The 25326-nt window shown below is 42.2% G+C and overlaps 1 gene segment (V, D, J or C); it reads right to left on the reverse strand.

Annotated features, from left to right (window-relative positions):
• Nucleotides 1-11466: 11466 nt before the first annotated feature.
• LOC132656289 (T cell receptor alpha variable 9-1-like) lies at nt 11467-25089 on the reverse strand. The segment is given in 4 exon segments: nt 11467-11622; nt 18382-18404; nt 24627-24914; nt 25044-25089. Coding segments are annotated over 4 exon segments (513 nt in total).
• Nucleotides 25090-25326: the final 237 nt, after the last annotated feature.

Genomic DNA, 25326 nt, shown 5'->3' on the forward strand with positions numbered 1-25326 from the left:
CAATTATGTAAAATAAATTAGAAAGGACTTGAAAATTCTAATGCTGACAAATATTGAGTTGTTCCTTCTAGAGATGGCTGGAGAAAGCAGGTATGCTCCAGCGTTCAGGTAACAAGATATGCAAAATTGTAGTTGACACTGCCCTGAATATATAAGATTTTCTTTTCTGACACAAGGTCCATGCAGAGTCGGGTCAGTGGCTTAGCAGTAGTGCACACGCCAAGCATGCAAAAGGCTTTTGGTTCCATCTCCAGCACAAAACCCAAAATGAACACAAAACATCCAGTGGACAATTGGAAGCTCATACAGTAGCTGACCAGCACTGCCCACCATTCTCGAGGTAGAAGCCTCGTATTCATTTCCCCCTAATAATGCCACTTGACTGCCAGGCCGTCCAGTCAGAGAAAAAGAGGTGAACCTGACCTTTAACAGTCAACAAAATGGGTGTCTCCATAGACACTTTAAATCCTCCACACTTCAACTCAACACCAGTCTCTCCATTGTCTCCACTAGGTAACATGTATTTTCACTAAGGCGAGCTTTCTTTCTTAGTGGACAAGGAATCTGTTCTTACCAATGAAGTAGAGATACATGTATAGAGAACAAATACAGATTATGTGGCTTATAAAACACCTTGATTCAGGTGACTGCCTTGAGAGATGATGCCAAGCTTATGGAACTGAGTTCCTCTAAGAGACCCACGTGTTAGAACAAACCTTCCCCAAACTGTTCTCTGACCTTCATGTGTGTGTGTGCATGTGCACCTGTGGAACTACTGAAACTTTTCAATGTGATGCTAAAACTACTGTCAAGCAGTCCTGCAGACTTTTTCCCCTTTCTGGTGAACAATGAAATGCTAAGCCATTTCATCTATGCCCTGAAATGTGACAGTGTGGCTGTTCTCATTGAGGTCATGGTGTACATCAACACCATGGAGAACAGCAAGAGGTCTGTGTACTGCACACTGCAGTCCCCAAGGTGAGGCAAATTCTCCTCTCATGGAGTAGCTATCAGGAGTAGGAACTGTGATAGGGGTCCCTATTGCGCGCAAGGTGCATACCCCTTTAGGACCATATTGTTAAATGATTGGACAGGTGTTTGCCTCTGTTCTCACACCCCAACTCAGCTCATTAAATTTCTGTGTGTTCTCTCATCAATGTGATTGTAAATGGTTCCAGTTCCCTGAGCTGCATTTCTCCATGACCCAGACAGCACACAAGCACTCCGAGGTTACCTGAAATGCTAGTAGTCACTGCTGTTAATGTATTCATGTACATTGTGTGGCCAGGACTTATAGACACTGACACCCACAAGGAGCATCCTGATGTGTCCTTCTGGCAAAATAGTTCAGGTCAAAGTCCATTCTTGAATTTGGCTTTTGACTGAAGTCATTGTTGGCACCCCAAGGAATAAGAGTCACACATCAGCTGTGTCTAGAGCTCTTCTTATCCTTAAATGCATGTCAGAAGTTGATCTGAGTATTGCATGTTCTCTGTTGTACTAGAGAGAACACTACTTTCTCAGATATTACTGGACATTGTTTTGTAAAAATATATCACAGTCAACAGGATCTGAGCGATATCTATGTTATTCAATGATGATCTGCTGATGTAACACATAGTTTTGTCGATAGGCATAATATACCCATGCTACCAGCTCACCTGAACAAGATCAGGAAACTAGCTCCGTTTTCCTTCTCTGATGGCACCTTGCACCCAAGCATCATGCAAGATAGAGCCTGGCATGCAGGAGCAGCATATCCTGAGTTGTATGCCTGAGGGAAACAGCACTGCACAGGCTCAGGCACCGAACAGGAACCTCAATTTCCTTAGGAATAGAGCTAGCAACTGCATGCTGGCTTTCTATGTGAGTGTGTTTCAGAGGACTTCAGTGATAGATCTGATCATCCCTACAGCAGAGGCATCTGCCTGAAATTCCTTAACCTATTCAATGCTAGGCAGTCATTCTGCCAAGTGAGTTATAAATAACATATATTCATACCCACTCCAGGTGACTTTTCTCTTTCTTGAGACAATATCTCACTATGTAAGTCACAGAAATCCTGTAACCAAAAGGGCTTTGGTATCTGTGGTAGACAGAGAACACCACACTCAGCCTGAAGACCTTTTCTCTTGGTGCCTCCACTGTATAAGTTTCTTTACCAACAGTGCACTATGATGGCTACATTCTCCATTGGCTAAGGCATCTGGAGGCAAATTTCAAAGTCAAGGCACATGGTTTCTGTGATTGTGCTCTCTAACAAACATCCCACATTGTAACCAGCACTGTAGGCTCTTCCTGGAAGTTCTCACAGACACTTGTACACATAAGGTAAGAGACCATTCCTCTGCCACATTCATCCTGTTATGAGATTTCACTACTGTTTTATTTCTCATATTGCTAAAAAGGAGGTTTTGAGGAAAGAATGAGACTTTGCTTGGCATGGTTGGAAAGTTAAAACTCAGTTCTTCACATGGCAAAAGCTAACATGATTCTAATCATGGCTAGAGTTATCTGTAGCTTTGAAAGAGGTGGTGGTCAATGGCAATGTCCCAAGAGAGTCTCCTGGAAAGGGCCCCTCAGCTAATGGTAAGCATAAAGTGAACATCAGCAGGGTTCCCCGTGACATCAGCCGTCCATTTCTCTACATTCTATTGTATCCTGGTGGGCTCTTGGCAACGCCGTGATGTCACTAGTGTTGTGGCAACACCAACTGCTCTTAGGGCAGTTGCCTATAGGTCTCATCAGCAGCCATGTGGGCGAGACTGAGAAGTATCTTTGGGAAAGAGAATGTGGACAGTCTAAAAATCAAAGAGAGGCAGAAGGCAGATGGCCTTCCATTTCATTTTAAAATATCAAGAAAGAAGTTGTCCTGGGGAAGGCACAGTGAGTCCTGGGCAGAGAAGATGGGCTTGAGGTGGGAGCTACAAAAGGAAGGCAGTGGAACAGGACCCTCTGGAAAACAAACGGATGTTCCTGCTTAACATAGATCATGAAAGTTAAAAGTTCCAGAACATTATTTTGTCTGTCCCCAAAGCCAGGAGCTGGCAAGGTCAAAGCTGTTTCATTGGAAGTTCTTAGCTTTACACTTATTAGGCATTTGTGGTTCAACATGAGGACAAAAGGAGACCATCAAGGGTCAAGGGGTTTAATTAACATTTCCCAGTTTATGGCAGGGCATCACTGCACTTCACTCTCACAGGTTTAGTTTAGGTGTTTTCTGACAGTAGTTACAGGGACAGAAATGTGCATGTACTAATAACACCTCTGAAAACCTCTTCCTGACAGTGGTGCCCTTAGGATACTGAATCAGTAGTTGTGGGTAGAAGGCATTTCTCTACTACAAGCAAAATGTCAGAGGCAGTAGACCAGATAGAGAATGAGTCTTTACTGCCAGCTCTGTGGTGTTTTGGTGTGTCTCTGGGCAGAACTATTCAGTCTCTTGATCATGTTCTGCTGCTGCTGGACTGTCTAAACCACAATCATGGTCATAGAGTGGAAAGGCAGGAGCATTGTATGTCTCTAAAGCACCTAAATGCTTGTGAACTCTGCCATTATTCTCTTGGGTTCTGAAACCACAGGCCTGAGGCCTCAGAATGCAATCTGCATCTTGTTGGTTTGTGAAGAAGCCTGAAGCATCCATCTCTGTACTCATCTGAAGCACATGTAGAGAAGCAACAGAAATACCTGGCTGCTTAGATACCCACTTCTTAACAGAGTGATGGCAGATCTGAGATACTGAGAGCAGGCATCTCAGCCTTAAGCCACAATCTGTAAAATCTTGTCAATGGGTTCTAGGCATGCTCTATTTGTCTCCATCCACTGTGCCTTCTCACTATGCAAGTTCACTTTTGTTCTCCCTAAAGGGGCCAGTGGGGAGACACCATGTCCCACAAAGCTCCCCTCCAAGAAGCAGCTGAAGAAGGAAATGGACAGGTTGACCACTCAGCTGAAGCTGATGACCAGGGAGAGAAATGAGCTGCAAGATCGCCTCCTGCTCCTCACAGAAGGATCTTTGGAAAATCGGTATCCATTATTTTTCCACCCCCATGGTATCAGTCTTTGCTCTGTAAAGTCATCTAATCCTTTTAAGGACACCTCCAGGGTGTCATGTTCCTAAATGCTGCTCGGAGGAGAGGCAGGAAATTAAGCTTTGGCAGCAGTGATATCTGGAAAAAACACATATGCTTCTTCCAAATGAAACCCTGAGCCTGTTCTCTGAGTCACACAAAACAGGGATTGAGGCAGTAGAGAGTGAGTTCCCAGCATGCATTTGGAAAGGTCTTCATATGTGGGGGATAGTGTGAGACAATAGCTACTGTGGGTTTAGCATGAGATATTTACTTGCCTGGCAGGAGATTTAATGCAGGAAGCTCCTGGTAGCTGCTGCAGGGACCTGCTCCCTCTCAGTTTATCTCAGTGGAGGATAGGAAGGATTGGAGCTCAACAATGTTTATCTCTCTCCTTGTGCCTTATAATCTTTAGACAATACATGGGATGCAATTTTTTTCAGCATCCCAATGTTCATTTCATCACTGACTGTCTTTATGTATTTCTGTCACCTCTCTCTCACTCTGTCTCTGTCTCCTCTATATATAACTGTCTCTCTAATATATCCCCCCTATTTCTCTCTCACTCTCTCATTCTCTCTCTTTCTGTCTCTCTGTCTATCTGTTTGTGTACATAAATATTTGCATGTTTGTGTATCCCTTTAGAGTCTTGGTGCCAGTGGTGTGAGGTGGGGCCTGTGAGTCTCAGTCTTAATGTGATGCCAGTTCTGAGTTTTGGGTGTGCCAGTTTAAGCAGTACTTAGCCTATGTGGCCAGATAGGAGGCACAGTAAAATCCCTTGGGCAGTTTTTAAGGCTGCTCCACGCTGGGTCTCAATCCCAGAATTATGTCCAACTCTGTAGAAATAGTCACCAAGGATCAAGAATCATTGTTCTGAAAACAGGAGGAATGAAATCACAGATCTTTGGTGGACCAACACTTGTGGAATGACACCCCTTAACTGTAACGGGATAGACAGCTCCTCCACACTTACTGAGTGAGCTTATGCAACCAGGGTGCTTTTCAGCTGAATAACTATAGCCTCTGCTGGTCCTGGGCCAGGATAACAAGTAGTATAAGCAGCAGAATGAACCAGTCTAGAGGGTACACAATGTGGTATCTTCTGTGCATGGATAGTTTAGGTCACAGCCAGGATTCACAAGTTCCTTGAGTCCTGTATTCATGGGCTTCTTTTATTTGGGGGCATGTCCTACCCCAGGTCAAATCCTTTCTATGAAATACTCAAGACTCAGCACAAGCGGGTGATATTGAAGCTGAAGACGGTGGAGCAGGAGCATGCTGAAGCCTCACAGAACCTCAAGGATCTTGTCAAGGAGACTGGCTTCTATCGGTAAGTGCCTGTCATGGACCCCAAAAGTTGTGAAATGGTGTTTCTGTTTGCCTTTATTCTGGACTGGGAGTCCCCAGTACTAGTTCTATCACTTCTGCCTCTGAGCCATCTGCCTACATGTTCCTTTTGGACTCAGATTTGCTAAGAATGAAAGAGACTGTTAGCCTTCCCAGGATTTTCATTTGAACCTCAGGAGACACTAGATAGAAATCAATTTATAGCATCACAGGCAGCCCTGGGTATCTGGGAATCAGGCAGAGTTTTACAGAGCTGGGTGTTATGGAACAGATAGATAGACAGAATGTGCTCCCCTTGGTTCTCCTTTCCTACCTTGAGGGCATTTATTCATACTTTTTTATGTTTCTGCATCACTTGCAGCAATAAAGGACACGTGGAGACTCCTAGTTCTTTCTGAGGGACAAAGAACCCTATTAGTGTTGGGGAATTTTGTAGTTGTTATTCTTTTGTGAATTAGCTGTTCTCTCTATGGTCTGCTTAGTGCAGCAGGCATGGTTGTATTGGGCTCTTTCCTAGATCCTCATGGAAACCTTAGTCCTTGTTGTGTTGATAGGCCCTGAAGGTAGGGATGGCAAATGCATGCTGGCGGGTGGGGGGCATGAGGAGGCTGGCAGAGGCTTATTCTTCAGAGGATGTTTCCAGCAACCTCCACAGCCGGCTCCTGATGGAACAGATTCAGCTGAAAAAGAAGATGGACATGATGAAGCAGGACAATGAGATGGCCCAAGAGAATTGGGTCCTGTTAAAGCACCAGTTGGCAGAAATGCAGGAGATGTGTAAGGACCAAGAGGAGAACACCAGTGACCACCAGACACAGCAACTGGACAAGGTCTGGAACCATTTGCCCACTGGACTCTTTGTCTGCTCATCGACACACCTGAGCTCTCACCCATCACCTTCCTTACTAATTTATACTTGCCACCATCTGCCCACCTCATGCCATCTGACTTCTTTTCTCTGCCACTGCATAAGTATTCTGGAAAATTAACCTCTTGTGAGAAACTCTATTATTGGCAAGCAAACCCTTCTCTTCTGCTTGAAGGTGCATTCCAAAACGCAGAGTTGGGGAATATGATAACCCACAATTACATGGTCCCTGGATAGCTGGGCTGTAATGTAAACTGATTATTGGTACCTTCTAGGTCCTGTGACTATTTTGCGTGGTAGGGTCATGTGACTTCAAGGTAGGAAGGAGCTTGCAAAAGAAGAGCCTAGTGCTATTGTTCAAATTTTGTCATCAATGCCAATGTCATGTGTCCTGCCCCATTCTTCGTCACTGCAATGGGTCGTTTCTATTTGGCCAGCTCTTAATTCACACTGATACATGCCTGATTTCTAGTTTCTTAGCCCTGTTTCCTTTGGGTTTTGTGGGAGTGTGTATAGTCTGGAGCTGACTGGACATCAAGGGACATGGGAAGGACTTTTGACAGACAATTCGTGGAGGTCAGAATCTTGAGACTTCAGAGGGAAAAAGTAACTAACCACCTCAACATAGTCTAGCCAAGCAGAGCAAGCTCTTCACAACTAACTTAGCTCCCAAATGGATGATAGCAGAGTTGTGAGACCATTGAAAAATTGCTTGTGTGCTATGTCTCAACTCCATGTTCTTCTAGCAGGAAGCCCATGATCTTTGTGGACAATCATACATGTGTTCATTGTCCACAGGAGGCCATTGGGTTTCTTTCATGTCAGTTTCTACCTTGGAACAGGGTTTCTTACTTCCCTTGAAGCTGGATCTTCTGGCTAGGGTGGCTGTCCTGCCAGCTCTTGGGTCCTCTATCTATGCTTGCTCTTGTAAGACAGTGTGTGCCAAGCCAGTGTGCAGCCCTCCACTGAGAACAACATCTTGTCATGAACAGGAGCGGGAAAGACTGGAGAAACTCCTGCAGTATTTGAGGAAGCAGACTCAGCTGGCCATACAGGAAAGGGACTTAGCCATAAAGATGCAGCATCAATTTGAAGACCTCCAGATGAGGTAGGAACCCAGGCTGGGAGGAGAAGTTTAAGACATCTGGGGACCCTGTTCCTAGATTCTCTGTCTTTAATGGGCTTTTGCTCTCCAGCAAGGCTAAGAGCCCCTCCTGGGAAAGAACACCTCAAAGAGTTGTGCTGACCCAGTCTACAGGAACTTCTGTGAAGGAAACAATGTGGTTGGCACCTTATGTGTCCAGAGCATTGTGACCCCCTTCTAGTTCTTTACAATATCCTTAGCAGACTGTGTTTAAAGTCACAAGATCTGCCAACATCTGCCTCCCAAGTGATGGGAACTCAAGATGTGCACACCACACCAGGCTGAAATTATACTTTTGTTTAAGAGCAACCCGTGTAGTGATCAGATTCTCCTCTTTAGCCCTAATCTCTGCAGTGTTTACCCATTTCTGTGAGAAGGGTTCTCAGGAAAGAATAGGTTAAGGAGTTTCCAGAAGCCAGACAGGTGTCTCTGAAGCAGGGACTATCAGACATTCAAGGAGTGTTCGGTAACTCACTCCCATAATGAGCCAGGATGTGGTCTGCCAGCTCTAGTTCTTAGGAAAACACAGCTTTCAGTCTGGTACCTCAGCCTGTGCAGGACTATTGTTGGCAGGCACACAACTCAGTAAAGGCTGCTCCATCATGCCAGGCTCCATCATGCATGGTGCTTGGGTACAAGGAGCCTCCTGAGCAGGAGAAATGAGTTAACCTCATGACATTGTTCAGTGGCCCAGGTTGCAAGGGTGTATTTCTATTTATTTAAATGCTGTGATCCATCAGTGAGTCATCATGAATAACTTATATTTTGGTCATTTTTGGGTAGGTTCTTTTATATAATGATGTTGCTGGGCTGTAGGAGAAAGGGCTAGTCTTTGTAGTAGAACAGAGAACATCCGTTCCTAGATCTAATTCTGACATGCATTTAATAGCGGAAACATTTTGTAGGCACAGATACTGTGTGACCCTCATGTCTTGAATTACAAACATTGACTGCAGTGAAGAGATCAGTATTGACTGTGGAGCACAGCTGAGGTGGTGGGAGGGAGCAGCTTGAAGGCTGAGATAGGGTGTTGCAACTAGGCCTGTGTCTTAACTGCCTTCCTCTCCCAGGTCTGAAAAGCTGCACCTTGAAATGGAAGTGGCCTCAGCCCATGAGAAGAGCCTTCTGCAGAAGGAGCTGCTGCATCAGGAGCCACCTGCTGAACCCCAGCCCCAGGAAACACTGAATTCCTGGGAGGAATTGTCTTATTCAGAATGGGTTTCCTCTGTATGAACAAGCCCTAATTTTATCTAGCCAGTGAGCCAGCTAGGCTGCTTTGGCCTCTCATTTCCTTCTCTTTTCTGACAACACTCCTTGAGAAAACTGCTGTATCCCTTGCCACTAAGTGTTCAAGTTAAGCCACAGGCTGTGGAGCTGTCTTGCTAAATCTACACTGAGAGAAAACTGATGAGCATAATTTTTCTGTGTAAATTTTAGTTTTTTGTTTTGTTTTCTTGGTTATGGTTGTTGTTATTTTGGCTGTTTTGGTTTTTGAATTTCTTATTTTGACTTATACATTCTTGTTATTGTTTTATAAACTTTGGTTAGAGTACTGATTATTTTATTAATAACTGTTTTTAAAATGTATTTTCTTATGATTAAAAATACAGATTCCTGTATTGAAAATTTTCTGTTTAGCTCTGTACCCCATTTTTAAGTGGATTACTTCATTTGTTGCTGTTTAACTTCTTGAGTTCTTTATATTTACTGGATATTAGCCCTGTGTCAGATATAGGGTTGATGAATGGCAGAGAAACACTTAAAGAAAAGTTCAACGTCTTTAGTCATCAGGAAAATGCAAATTGAAACAACCATGTTATTTCACCTTATACCCTTCAAAATGGCTAAGATCAAAAAGACAAATGACAACACATACGGGAGAGGATGTGGAGAAAGGGGAACCCTCCTCCACTGCTGGTGGGAATGTAAACTTGTACAACCACTTTGGTAATCAATCTGGCACTTTCTCAGACAATTAGGAAAGCGCTTCCTCAAGATCTAGCTATACTACTCCTAGGCATATATCCAAAAGATGATCAAGAATACATCAAGGACATTTGCTCAGCCATGTTTGTAGCAGCTTTATTTGTAATAGCCTCAAGCTGGATACAGCCCAAAAGCCCCTCAGTTGAGGAATGGATACAGAAATTGTGGTACATGTATAAATGGAATATTATTCAGTGATAAAAAAAAAGAAATCATGAAATTTGCAAATAAATGGTGGGAACTGGAAAAGATAATCCTGAGAGGTGTCCCAGAAGCAGAAAGACACACAGGGTATATACTCATTCATAAGTGGATATTAAACATATAGTATAGGATAAACATACCAAAACCTGTACAGCTAAGGAAGCTAATCAAGAAGGAAGGAATCTGGCTGAGATGCTCAATCCCCATTCAGAAATGTACAGTGAATGGACATCGGAGGAGAGAGAAAACAGGGATCAGGACAGTAGCCTACCACAGAGGGCCTCTGAAAGTCTCTACCCTGCAGGGTATCAAAGCAGATGGTCACACTTATGGCCAAACTTTGGGGAGACTGCAGGGAATCTTATGAAAGAAGTTGGAGATAGTAAGACCTGGAGAGGACAGGAGCTCCACAAAGGGAGCAACAGATTAAAAAAGTCTGGGCACAGGGGTCTTTTCTGAGACTGATACTCCAGCTAAGGACCACTCATAGAGATGGCCTGGAACCCCTGCACAGAGGTAGCCCATGGCAGTTCAGTGTCCAAGTGGGTTCATATTAATGGGGTCAGGGACTGTCTCACTCAGAAAACTGATTGGCCTGCTCTTTGATCACCTCACCCTGAGGGAGGAGCAGCCTTACCAGGCCACAGAGGAAGACAATGCAGCCACTCCTGATGAGACCTATAGATAGGATCAGAGGGAAGGGGAGGAGAAAATCCCTTATCAGTGTACTGGGGGAGGGTTATGGGTGAGGAAGAGATAGGGAGGGTAGGATTGGGAGGGGATGTGGTAAGGAGCTACAGGGGTATACTAAGTGAATAAACTGTAATTAATAAAAATAAAAATATTAAAAAATTCATTAATCAAAATTTTAAAAATGCAGATTCCAACTCTTCACCCATTTTAAAATTTTATTTGTTTAATCACTTTACACTCCAATCCCACTCTTCTCCCTCCTCTCCTTCCCTTCCCCTCTTGTTTCTCAGAAAAGAAGAGGCCCTCCTCAGGATTCTGGGATTGTTACCTGTACTCTACCTCTCTGAGCCTCCTTTATTCTGGGAGGCAGCTTCTCCCTCACTGGAATGACTTCTCTCCAGCACTGCCTCCTCTTCACCAACAGACAAGATCAAAGGGACCTGAAATCTCAGTGTGGAGTCCATTGCATCCCAGGCTCCTTTGCTTCCCATCACTCAGTCCGCAGAGTCACCCTTTGACATACATAACATTATTAGTCTTTCTACTAAGCAAACAGGAAAGCTTGAGTTATCATGGAGCCAACTCATGTGGCAAGAAGAAAAGGGGTTAATATTCATACCCATGGTAGAGAGCAGCCTGGCATACTCAAATCTCTGGGTTCAACATTCAGCATTGAAAACAATATCCTAACAACCTGAAACACACAGAGGCACACACACACACACACACACACACACACACACACACACCTGTGCAAGCCACAAATTTCCAAACCAGGTCTACCTCTTTTCTACCTCAGTGTACCTTCCAGGAATGTTTTTAAAAGAATGTGCAAGTAGACTCTGTGGAGTATTCCTGAGTTGAAGGACTCATTTGAATTTCATAGGAATGTGATTCCTCTTCTATTCTTAGCTTTTTTTTAGTCTCAGAAACATGTGGGATTCCCAGACAATAAGATGTGCAGGAGTCCCTGAAGGTTTCTTGTCCAGAAGCCAAAGGATCCAGGGAGAGACAAGAAACTGTTTTGCTTGAATTAGCTGTCCATAAAGGGTTCATACTTTTAGAGTCTGACATGAGGTCCTTTGTTTTAGCCATATTTAAACATACCACCAGTTCTGAAAAAGAATTAGCTCAATCTGTGTCTACGACAAAGCTTAAGACATGTTTATATGGAATCTCTTTTCAAAGTCCATATGGAATCTCCGTGACAGATGGTTAATGTTGATGCAAAAACAGTGCTCAAAATTGAAGGTCTGGGGAGAATCACTGAGGTCAGCATAATGCCAATTGTAACCCAGATGGACCAGGCCCTAAAAACACATAAAATGGACTTAGGTTACTATAAACTACAAGTGGCATCTCTCATAAGGAAGGATTTAATAAACTTAGAGGCAATGCTCCGGAGTCCGGTGAGAAGCATACAGGACAAATAATCATCATTTCTGGTTGATATGGACCATACAATTCTCTACAAATTGCAAATGCTCATCAGACTTTAAACCACACCCTTTCCAACATTCCTGGAGGGAGACTAGTAAACATCTCTTTTCTTTGAGGGTTAAGTCTCTGTGTTGACTTCCCTGGATTCTCCAATACTAATCTGTGTTCACAAGTACTTTTGTTCTCTAAAATTCCTTTCTTAGCACAGAGCAGTTATATCCCTAGACTATGCATGAGACACTAGAGGGACATGTTGACTTCCAGGTTCCTGTGCTTTGGCACAAACACTCAAGTTAGGCCCTCTGGGAAACTAAACCTGCATGTGCACCATAGAGACCCTTATCAGTAAGGCTCCAGTGAGCCAGAACCCCATGAAGTCCCCTCCAAGAAAAGCCAAATACTTTTGTGACTGTGCTTGCATTTAAGCTGGGGGAGTCTCCTCTGAGTGATACTTAAGACTTTCATAACCCCAGGCCCAAGCAATTGTCTCCATGCTCTTGGCTGTGCTCAGGGTCCAGAGAGGTGTCGGCCTGCTCTGAGAAACCTAGGCTGGGTTATAAGACAAGACAAGCTTTCAGCCCCCTTAATTCTGTCCCTTCTGGGTGATAAGTCCTGAGAAACCAAAGGTCCAACTCAGGTCATGTTTGTACAGATAGCTCTGTCAACCTTTCCACCAAAGTGAAGTCAGACTTTATTTTTTGTTTTTATCATCGTTTTACATGAAGTCTCATATACTTAGGCTGGAGTCAGACTATTGATCCATCTGCTTCTGTTTTCCTTATTCTGGGGATGTGAGGCATGTCGGCATACCCATAGAGCTGGTGGATCCTCTTTGTTGGATGATCCTTTCAGTGACATACTTTCTGCATGCTGACAGTTTAGGAACATTCCATAATTGTCAGCTAAATGAACAAATGAAGGGCAAAGGAAGACAGACACACTTGTGAACAGCTAACAATATTCCAAGCAGAATGGCATGAATGATATATGGTAGTGGAATGTGCCACAGCCAGCAGGAAAGGAAGGGGGAAAGGTACTGTACTGTCACAGCAGTATCCATGCTTCTTCACTGTAGTATCTGTCCATTCAGAAAACACAAAAGCTGGTGGGTATATTGTCATATATATAGACAGGTCTTTCTTTTCCCACTATGACCAATAAACCTTCCAGAATATCCTGAGCACTCTGTGGTTGCCTCCCTAGCAGTGTGCTGGTAGCCTTCCTTTTCTCATTGAAAAGGCTGTGTGAATCTGCAAGGAGCTCTGCCTTTTCTGCACCATTTGATCATGAATGTCTATGTCATTAGACAATACAGTATTTAGACTTGCCTAGTTTTGGAATCTGTTTCTAAAGTTTTTAGTAAATGCATTTATTTGTGTACATATATATGTGGGTGCGCATGGTTGTGCCATAGCTTGTGTGGGGGCCAGAAGACAACTTGCAGAAGTTGGTTGCCTCTTCTGACAATGTCCATCCCAGAGGTCAATCTCAGGTTGTCAAGCTTGGCAACAAGTACCTTTACTCAGTGAGTCACTTCTTCATCTCCTGGTTTTCAAGGTTCTATGCCTATGCTTTTCCTTCAGTGGTTAGATTTCTGGGATTTTGGTTTGGTTTGGTTTCTTTTGGCTTGATATGGTTTGGGTTCTTTGGTTTATTGTTTTGTGTGTGCTTGTGTGACTGTATGTGTGTTGTCTAAACCCCTCCTTTTGGATGGTGTGAGTATTGAACCTAGGGCCTCATATGTGTGGGGGAAACATATTAATTCATTTAAAATGTTTTATCCCATCCTCCATCTCTTCTTTCCTACTTTTCCTTTATCTCTTTATTGAAACAAGGTCTCATGAAGTTCAAACATGCTTATTACTCCTGGTCTCTCAGCTTCCACCTATTAAAAATGTATCTATCTATCTATCTATCTATCTATCTATCTATCTATCTATCTATTACAGTTTATGCACTTTGTATCCCTACACTAGCCCCCTCCCTCATTCCATCCACATCCCACACTCCATCCCTCTTCTTCACCCATGCCCCTCCCCCAGTCTACTGATAGCAGAGTTCCTCCTCCCCTTCCATCTGATCCTAGTCTATAAGGTCTTATCAGGAGTGGCTGCATTGTCTTCCTCTGTGTCCTGGTAAGGCTGCTCCCCACTCAGGGGGAACTGTTCGAAGAGCAGGCCACTGAGTTCATGTCAGACACAGTCCTTGTTCCCATTATTAGGGAACCCACTTGGACACTGAGCTGCCATGGCTCCTCCAATGCAGGGGTTCTAGGTTATCTTCACAAATGGTCCTTGGTTGGAGTATCAGTCTCAGAAAAGTTCCCTGTGCCAAGAATTTTTGTTCCTGTTGTTTTGTTTTGTTGTTCTTTTGTTTTGAGGTGTTTTTTTTTTTTTTTTTTTTTTTGCTTTTCTCTCTCTTTTTTTTTCCTTCAGGGCTTTCTATCTCCCCCTCCTTTCATTAAATTCCCTGCACTCTGCTCAAAGTTTGGCTATGACCCTCAGCCTCAGCTTTGACAAAATGCAAGATAGATTCTTTCAGAGTCCCTCTTTGGTAGGCTCCTGTACTGTTTTTTTCCTCTTGCGATATCCAACCCATTTGCCTTTCTGCATGAGGCAGGGTCCTCCCAGTTTCCTCCTTTTCGATTAGCTTCTTTAGGTATACTGTAAGACCTGGGGTCTCACAGCTCAGGAGTTCAATCGCGCCCTTCCCAGAAACTCCCCCAGACCAAGACTCATTGCAAAAGCAAGAGGTTTATTAACCATTGTACAACGGGGTCACCCCTGCTGGTCAGCAAAGAGTGGCACCAGGAGACAAAGGCCTTTAGGTTTTTAAAAGAAAAATTGCGGGAGATTTGAAGTTCTAGTTTTGGCAATTTAGGATTGGATGAGGAAGCTATAAAGTAAGATAATTGGTTAGTTTTAGGTGCTCAGCTTGGCCAGTCCTGCCAAGCGTGGATGCAGCTGCAATTTAAGGTGGGGGTGGTTAGCTCATCCTTGAAGATTAGGAGCTACAGACTTTTGGTTGGAGGTCAAATGCTACTCAGAAGAAGTCTAGGTTCGTTGCTAAGAAACGCTATCTCAAGGACAAGGGTCTGGTCCTCCTTTTGCTTGCCCTTTTTTTTATATCTGAAGGTCATTGCTTGCTTGCCCTTTTTTTTATATCTGTCCTCACAGATAGGGTCACATTCCTTCACTCTCTGGAAAGGTACCAAGAGGCTTTAGCTTAACCTGGACCTAAAACTCAAAACTATAGGCTTTAGAAGACATATAGGTTACAAAGTAAGTCTAACCCTTTCAATACATGTTAGTATGATCATCCTATATTGTATGTCTAATATCCACTTATATGTAAGTCTATACCATATGTGTTTTTCTGCTTCTGGGATACCTCACTCAGAATGACCTTTTTTACTTACTACTATTTGCATACAAATTTCATGATTTCCTTGCTTTTAATTGCTCAATAGTATTCCATTGTGTAAATGTACCAAAATTTCTATATCCTTTCCTAAAATGAGGGACAAAATGGCTGGTGGATCATTGGAATCAATAGAAGACCTAGCAATAAACCCATACACTTATAGAAACCTGATTTTGACAAAGATGCCAAAACCATACAATGAAAAGAGATCAGGGTAACAATAAGCCCCCCAGACAATATAACCTATTGCCGTTATCCAGGTAGAAGGCTACAGCTTCTGTAAAGTTGACATAAAACTAGCTGAAAACTCACGGCTGAAATGAGAAACAAATAAAACAATTCAAAGAATCAATGAAACCAAGAGCTGGTTCTTTGAGAAAATCAACAAGATAGAAAAACTAACTAAATGGCAAAGAGAAACTATCCAAATCAACAAAATAAAAATGAAAAGGGGGACATTACAACAGACACTGAGGAAATCCAAAAATCATTAGGTCTTACTTCAAAAGTGTATATGCCACAAAATTTGAAAATCTAAATGAGATGAACAATTTTCTGAATTGATTCCACTTACCAAAGCTGAATCAAGACTGGTAAATCAATTAAATAGTCCTATATCCCCTAAGGAATTAGAAGTGGTCATCAAAAGCCTCTCATCCAAAAAAAGCCAGGACCAGATGGTTTCAGTGCAGAATTCTACCAAAACTTCAAAGAAGAGCTAATTCCATTTCTTTTCAAACTATTCTATAAAATATAAACAGAAGGAGCACTACCAAACTCATTTTATGAAGCCACAGTCACCTTGGTACCTAAACCTCACAAAGACCCAACAAAGAAAGAAAATTTCAGGCCAACAACCCAGATGCCCCTCAACTGAAAAATGGATACTGAAATTGTGGTACATTTACACAATGGAATATTACTCAGCAATGAAAAACAAGGAAATAATGAAATTTGCAGTTAAATGGTGGAAACTGGAAAAGATCATCCTTAGTGAGGTACCCTAGAAGCAGAAAGACACACATGGCATATACTCACTCATAAAGACATATAATATAGGATAAACCTACTACAATATGTACACCTAAAAAGCTAATCTAGAGGCAGGTCTCTGGCTAAAATGCTCAATCCCCATTCAGAAATTCATAGAGGATGGACATCAGAAGAAGAAGAAAACAGGAAACAAGTTAGGAGCCTCCCACAGAGGGCCTCTGAAAGGCTCTGCCCTGCAGACTGTCAAAGCAGACGATGAGACTTATGACCAAACTTTGGGCAGAGCGCAGGGAATCTTATGAGAGAAGTGGGAAACAGTAAGATCTGGAGAGGACAGGAACTACACAAGGAGAGCAACAGAACCAGAAAATTTGAACACAGGGGTCTTTCCTGAGACTCATATTCTAACCAAGTACCCTGGATGGAGAGAACCTAGAACCCCTGCACAGATGTAGCCCATGGCAGTTCAGTGTCAAAGTGGGTTCCATAGTGATGGGAACAGGGATTGCTTCTGACCTGAACTGATTGGCCTGATCTTTGATCATCTCCCACTTAGGGGGGAGCAGCCTTACCAGGCCAGAGAGGAAGACAATGCAATCACTCCTGATGAGACCTAACAGACTAGGATCACAAGGAAGAAAAAGAAACCCTCTTCTACCAGTGGACTTGGGGAAAGGCATGCGTGGAAAAGGGGGAGGATGGGAGGGAACTAGAGGGGAAATACAAAGTAAGTAAAGTGTAATTAAAAATAAAATAGAGAGGACAAGATGGTGGTGCCAGGAGAACACTGCGTCTGAGGAGAAGGACAATATTTCTCATACAGCAACAAAGAGACTGAACTCTGGGCCCTAAAACAATAGCCATCATGTTTCGGAGGTCAGAGGAAACACCAATGGCGTTGGAATCTGTTGGGTCCACTCACAGATCATACAGCCAGAAGCCGGAAGGGTTTCCCAGTTGTTCAGGCACTAGGTCTCCAGACCAGAGCCACACGCCAGCGAGTCCCAATCACCTTCCCAGGCTGAAAGGTGGGCACAATAACACCAGAGACTGAGAGTCCCAGTCACGAGAAAAAAAAAAAAAAACCCATGGGGAAGGAAAGCAGGACTGGCCATGGGTCACCCAGTTTTTACCTGGAAAAGGTCTCACAGACAGGCCGGTTTGAGCTTTCCTCACTGAACTGGGCTCAAGCCTCAAGCATGGACAGTTGTTGCACGCCCAGCTGTCTGGCACAGATGGAGCTGTGCGCCCCAGTGCAACAGAAATTGGGAATCCCTTTCGGGAGAGGGCCCCACAGGAAAGGAAGGAAATGGTGCTGACTTGGGCCACCCAGGCTTTGCCTGGGGAAGGTCTAGCAGACCAGCAGGTACGAGCCGCCATCATTGAACTGGGCTCAAGCCCAAAGCACAGACAGTTGTTGCATTCCCAGCTCTCCTGCACAGACAGAGCTGTGCACCCCAGGGCAACAGAGACTGGCAGTCCCTGTAGGGAGTTAACCCCACAGGGAAAAAAGGAAATGGGTACCTGAATTAGGTCTTCCAGTATACCCTTGGAAAATGTCCCTCAGACTAGCAAGCTGGTGTGCCGCCAGCCAAGAGCCCTGCTCTGTACCAACTATTCCTCACAGACAGAACTGTGTGCCCAGGACGCCAGAGACTTGTAGTCATTGTCGGGAGAAATCCTCACAGGGAACAAAGCAAAGGGGATGGAATTAGGCCTCCCAGTATATCCCTGGAAAAGGTCCCTCAGACTGGCCCAACCCAGGGACTTGCTGTGCACCAGATAGCCTGCTGCTACCAGGACAGCTGTACTCACCCGCCACAGATTACTGCTTGGGTTCTGGGGCACAGAGTCCCAACTTCAGAACTACAAAAGCCTGGGATCTCCACGATCAACCCCCACATATTGCTCCAAGGGACCAGTTTTGTTATCCCTAACAAAACAGACCAAACCAAGGGACACACAGGTTACAACAGCAGATCACTAAATTTACAGCAAGAAACCCAGAAGCAGGGAAGCTGTCTCCAGGACTTCTCCAGGTGAGAGGAGAGCTCTCGACCAACAAGGACCACAGTTGCACTCAGATCTATATGCTTGCAGTGATCTGTGAAATCTCCTGAAAAACACTGGCCATACAGTGACTATGACGAAAAAACTGAGGAGGTTACCTTCAGGAAAAACCATCTTCCTGCCAAGGGCATTCTCTCCACCACAGGATCCCAGGAACCACCAGAAACTAACTCCAAACACCTAAGATAGCCCAATGGGTAGAGGCCAGCATAAAAGCTCAAGCAACAAAAATCAGAGCAATATGGCATTTCCAGAACCCAGTTATCCAGGGACAAGTAGCCCTGGACACCACAGCATAATTGAAATTCAAGAAGATGACCTAAAATCTATGCTCATAAAGAGGATAACAGAGGGAACAAATAAAATACATAAAGACCTAGAAGAAGATAAACTCAAATAGATTATGGCCATCCATAAAGAAATAGAGAAAGACAAAAACAAACAGATTATGACTATCTGCAAAGAAATAGAAGAAGATAAAGAAAAACAGATTATGGCCATCTGTGAAGAAATACAGGAAGTTTCAGCCAAACAGTTTGTGGCCTTTAGAGAGGAAATACTTAAAACATTGAAAGAAATAAAAGAAACAGAGGATTGTTCAAACAAACAGTTGAAGGAATTGATGGAAAAACAGAAAAATACAGTCAGACAGGTGAAGGAAATCAACAAAATGGCTCAAGATCTGAAGATAGAATTGGAAAAATTAAAGAAAACACAAATGGAGGAAATTGTGGAGAGAAAGAACTTAGGGAAGAAAACAGGAAATACAGAGGTAAGCATAACCAATAGACTACAGGAGATGGAAGAAAGAATCTCAGGTGTGGAAGATACAGTGGAAGAAATTGATGTATCTGTCAAAGAAAATGTTAAGTCTAAAATATTTCTGACACAGACAATCCAACAAATTCAAGACAATATAAAAAGACAAAACATAAGAATAATAGGAATAGAGGAAAAAGAAGATTCCCTCCTCCAAAGCACAGAAAATATTTTCAACAAAATCACTGAAGAAAATTTCCACAACTTAAAGGATAGGCTAATAAAAATACAAGATGCCTACCGAATACCCAATATATTAGACCAGAAAAGAAAATCCTCCTACCACATAATAATCAAAACAGTAGGTATACAGAACAAAGGAAAAATACTAAAACCTGCAAGGGAAAAAGGCCAAGTAACAAGTAATGGCAAAACCATTAGAATCACACCTGACTTTTTAACAGACACTATGAAAGCCAGAAGAGCCTGGACGGATACCGTGCAGACACTAAGAGAACAGAGATGTCAACCCAGGCTACTATACCCAGCAAAACTCTCAGTCCTTCTTCATCGATGGGAGAAAACAAGATATTCAATGACAAAAACAAATTTCAACAATACCTACACACAAATCCAGCGTTATAGAAGATACTAGAAGGAAAAATAGAACCCAAGAAAACTAACTACTTTCAAGAATTCACAGGAAAAAAATAACCTCACTACAGCAACACAAAAAGCAACCAAGCACACAAACTAATGACCACAGCCAACAACAAAATCAAAGGATCTGATACCCACTGGTCATTAATCTCTCTCAATATCAATGGACTAAATTTTCCAATAAAATGACACAGACTAACAGAATGGATGCATAAACAAGACCCAGCAATCTATTGCATACAAGAAACACACCTAAGTCACAAAGATAGACATTACCTGAGGAAAAAGGGTTGGAAGACGGTTTTCCAAGCAAATGGTCCCAAGAAGCAAGCAGGAGTACCATTTTAATATCTATAAAATAGACTTTCAAACAAAATTAATAAGAAGAGATGGGGAAAGACACTTCATACACATCAAGGGAAAATTCCAACAAGAAAATATCACAATCCTGAACATCTATGCCCCAAATACAAGGGCACCACATTTGTAAAAGAAACATTGATAAAACTTAAACCACACATAGATCCCCACACACTAATAGTGGGAGACTTCAACACCCCATTCTCAACAAAAGACAGGTCAACAAAACAGAAACTAAACAAATAAACAATGCCTCTAAAAGAGGTCATGGATCAAATGTACTTAACAGACATTTACAGAGCCTTACACCCAAACATAAAAGAATTTACCTTCTTCTCAAAACCTCATGTAACTGGTTCTTTGAGAGAATCAAGAAGATAGACAAACCCTTAGCCAAGCTAACGAAAAGGCAGAGAGACACCATCCAAATCAACAAAATTAGAAATGAAAAGCGGGACATAACTACAGACACTGAGGAAATCCAAACAATCATTAGGACTTACTTAAAAATCTGTATGCCACAAAATTTGAAAATCTAACTGAAATGGAGTAATCTACATTCCACATGCATTTAGAATATATTTAATATCAGTCTTCTGAACCCTGAATTGTACCCTCAACAAAATGTTTATGTTCAAGCTAAGACCCTAACTACCTCAAAATGTGACTTATTCAAAGACAGAGCCTTTAAAATAAAGGATCAAAGCAAAATGAGGCCAGCTCTAATTAAATGAGCTGATGTTCATATATGAATATATGAACATCAACAGAGAAAAATGGTGAAGACTTAAGGAGAAGGGGTCATCTACAAGTCAAGAGGAAGCCCTCAGAAGAAACTTCTGTCAACACCCTTATCTTGGAATTCTTGCTTGTAGAACTGTGATAGATAGATAGATAGATAGATAGATAGATAGATAGATGGATAACATGTGTCCATTCAGAAAAGACTAAGCCTAAATGACACGTGAAGTATTGCCCTTCTATATGTGATGTTTAAAGAAGACATCACTAAAGTAGATTTGAGCAGAAACTAGAAATTATCTGTGAGTATATTCAAAGGGATGCTTTTCAAAGCAACTATAAAGAGATCTACTAAGTAGATCTCCTCCTTAGAGCTTGCAGTGACAAAATATTTAAGATAATAAAACATTGGGGCTTATCATGAGTGAACTAGGAAATGATTGGTTTGAGAGAAGGTTGGGGTATTTTTTTTATTTGTTTTGATAGTTAAGATTGCTTAGTTTTTAAAGAACAGATCTGGTTTCTTTTTGAAACAGAAAGTGTCCTCTATCAGGTGGAGATGCAGGAAACCCAATAAGCAGGACTTGAAGCCTCTAGAACCTGCCAGATACTTGGGCTCCAATGAGACAGTAGGATCAGAAGGTTTGAGAGGAGACAGTCTCTGTATCAAATTAGAAAGTTGAGCCACTGGATTTCTTTTGTTTGCTTGGTCAGTTTTTTAAAGCTACTTTTATAAAATATAATTTTTCATCTTTCTAGTGATTTATATAATTAACAGATCTTATGAGGTATTCTTTATATGCTGTATAATTTCAGTCATTTAAAATATGCATTTTTCTATACATTTCAGTAATTGTTACTTTGTTCATACAATTGTATGACCATCATCACTCGCCATCACACTAATTTCCCTGACATCTGAGCTCACTAACTCTAGATAGAAAAAAATGATGTGTTTGTAGACTTGTCTATACTGAACAGTGCATAGAAAGACAATGCATGGCATCTGAATCAGTCAGAGCTCTCCAGAAGAGGAGAAACACTGTTCACAGTAGATTGACTTTTTAGTTGATTCTAGATCCAACCAACCTGATAACCAAGAAGAATCATCACAGCATCTTCAATTTTTTAGGGGACATTATATTTTATTATGTATCAGTATGCTATCAATTTTATTGGTGCAAAATATCCTTTGGAACATATAGGATGTCTTCCCACTCATCTAGTGATAGGCATTAGATTATTCTCCTTTGGGGCTATCATGACTAATTCTGGCCTGAACATTTTGGTGCAGCTTTTTGTGCGGACATGATATTAATTCTCTTCAGAATAAAAACAGAAGTAAAGTTACTTCTAACCACAGCATTTTACATTGGTACCTAAAATGTATAAAGACTCTACATCAATGCCAACAATCACCATTTCACATTCATTTGACATTATCTATTATGTTGAGTAAAATTAGAGTATCCTAAAGACTGACTTTGTATTCTATCTTTTAAATTATGCTTTATGTTTATCTTTTATGTTTAAAATAGTCATGTGGAGCTTAGGCTGGCTTCAAATTCATAATCTTTCTGTCACTTCAATCTGACTGTTGCAATTGCAAACATGTGCCACCATTAATGCTTATTAGAGGAGCATGCATTGAATTACTTATCCACTTTGCATTTCTCATGTTACCATAGAGTTTTTTAAAATGGTATCCTTATACATTCTGTTTGACACTGCCTTGGGAGATATATGATTCACAAACATTTCCTTCAACTTTTGGATTCTCTTTTCACTTTATTAATGGTAAGCTTTAAAGCATAAGCATTTAAAAACTAAGCCTATAGCTCAGAAGAGCACTTGCCTAGCATTCATGGAGCCTATGTTCAACCCTAGCATCGAAAAAATTAAATGTTTCTTCAGATGTACAGCTTGATCCCTCATGTTGAACCTCTAACAGCAGGAGCAGGTGCTATCTCTGACTCTGTTGCCTGTCTTTGGATCCTTCTTCTAACTGAACTGCCTTGTTTAGCCTCAATAGAAGAAGATGTGCCCTGTCCTACTTGATCTGCCAAGGTGGTTGATACCCCCAGGAGGTCTCCCCTTCTCTGAGAAGAAAGGAAGTAGGCATAGGTGGAGGGGAGGGGAAAGCAGACGGAGGAGCTGGGAGGAGAAGACAGAGGGGAAGTTTCAACCAGAATTTAAGATTAATTAATTAAAAAATTAAATGTTTCTCACATCAGTGAGGACCAAGTATTTTATCTTCAGTTTATATTTTATATTCACTATTTTCTTGCCCTTTTGTTGTCATAATCTAGACACATTTACCCAAATCATGTCATGGAAGTTTATCTCTATTACCTAAACATGTTATGCTGGGGCTTGAGAGATGGCTCAGTGGCTCAGAGCACTAACTGTTCTTGCAGTTTGGTTCCCAGGTGTGAACTGCCTGTAATTTCAGCTTTAGGACACTTGATGTATCCTTCCTCTCTCTCTCTCTCTCTCTCTCTCTCTCTCTCTCTCTCTCTCTCTCTCTTCCTCTCCCTCTCTCTCTCCCTCTCCCTCCCTTTCTCTTACCTCCTCTCCCTCTCACAGACACAGACACTCACACACACACAGAGACACCACCCAAACTGAATAATTTTTGGAAAATGAATCATAACTTGTTGTTACATTTTGGGTCTGGGATCCATTTTGTCTTTTGGAATATCCTACAGAAAGAAGGAATATTCCTTCCATAGACTTGTGAATGTCCATCTACTTGTCCCATGATTTCTTGGAGGTCTGTGAATCTCTTCGGGATAGTTGTCTACACCCTCTCTCTAATCTTGCCTCTGTTATCTCCTAAGTGCTCCACCATACGTTTATTGCTCCTAACAATGCCAGCTCTGAATCACCCAGTGCTTGTTTCAGGTTCCTCTCTTTGACCGGTAAACAGAACTGAGTCCTCTCATCTCTTCATCTTACTCTACTTTTCCCCCAGGACCAAAGCACCCAAGATGCATCACCTTTTTAGTCCATGCATATCACGACTGCGGACAGATTGCACCAAAAAAGAACACACTAGAAACATAAGGATGAGGCTACAGAATATGCTAGATTTTGGCCAAAAGAACAAAGAAAGCCAAATAAAAATGGGAGGAATGTATTTTTACAAGATATAAACTGTCTCCACTAAGAGCTTCTACTTCTAAATTCAGTCAAACATAAGAATATTTACAAGTAACAAATACATTATCAGACTTTGAGAAGAAATAAAAGAATTAACCCTTTATCTCTGCAGTTTACAAGTAAGATGTGTAGGAACATGCAGCCTCATATGTCTTGGCTTGTCTCTACACATGATAATTGTCTCTACATGATAATTCCATGAATGATGTGAGTCAGGTTCTGCAGGTTAGAAATATAGAGGATGATGAGCATACAGACAGTTTCATTCAACAAAAAATTTTGTATTTAAGAAATCACACATTCTGCCTTGATGGTGGTTCATGCCTAAAACTCTAGATCACTGGGGGTGCAGGTGAGAAGAAGAGTTCAAGGCCAACCTTAGCTTCACACGTTGTTCAAGGCCAGCCTGGGCTACCTGAAATCCCATCTCACAAAATGAAAAGAAAAAAAGGAAATCACTGTTGTATGTGACTGCTTTCACTCATCCTGATAAAGTCTAAAGCAAGACATGCTTCCTTCCTAATTTGTTCGTAATGTTAGCTTGGATGCTTTTATACTCCAGCAGTACCGGGGTGTGTGGTGAGTATCAACAATAGAAGACCTGCCTGTGGTCCCTAAAAGAGTGATCTCAGAATACTCAGCAGCCAGTCCCTTCCTCCTCAGATTTTGTGCTCAGCTCCCCCTGCAGTTAATGTCACTGTGTCACCCAGAGCACAGTAGTACACAGCCGAGTCTGACTCTTGCACTGAGGCTTTCTGCAAGTGGAAGGAGGTGGTTCCTTTATCATATGTGGCTTCAAACCCTCTGCTGCTTCCCTTGTCGTTGGCCTTTGAGGCTCTAAAGAGGAGCTGTGGACCTTCTCCAGGATACTGCACATACCAGAACAGGGAAGGGTACTGTTTGGTTTCATAGGAACAATTCACAGTCATAGAACTCCCTTCAGAGAGTGTCACTTGGCCTTCTGTCTGAGTAACCGAGTCTCCATTGCTTTCTCCTAAAAAGAGAAATTAATAACAGTTCAGTGCAGCTATGACCTGGGTTCTGCCTCATAGGAAAATGAGCTATAAAAGTTTACATCAATGTCATGGGACAAGACAGAAGCTCAATGTGTCATTCCACTTACCAAGCACTAAGAAGAGTATAATCGTAAGGCCAAGGGAAGAGTTCATCTTCTGAGCCATGGGAGGATGTGGACTCTAACTTCTTATATTAGGAAAGAATACAGTTATAGTGAAAGGATGGTTGTGAGCTCAGAATTAAACAGGAAATGGCTATGTGTTGTGTAGACCCCCCCCCCAACACATGTGGATAATTTAAACACCTCAGAGGATTGTTGACCTATATTCTCAGAAGTCAATGACAGTGTGCTGCTCTTGGCTCTTTTATTTTGCCTGAGACACCTGTAG

The sequence above is a fragment of the Meriones unguiculatus genome, chromosome 9 (assembly GCF_030254825.1).
Source record: "Meriones unguiculatus strain TT.TT164.6M chromosome 9, Bangor_MerUng_6.1, whole genome shotgun sequence".
NCBI classification, from domain to species: Eukaryota; Metazoa; Chordata; class Mammalia; order Rodentia; family Muridae; genus Meriones; species Meriones unguiculatus.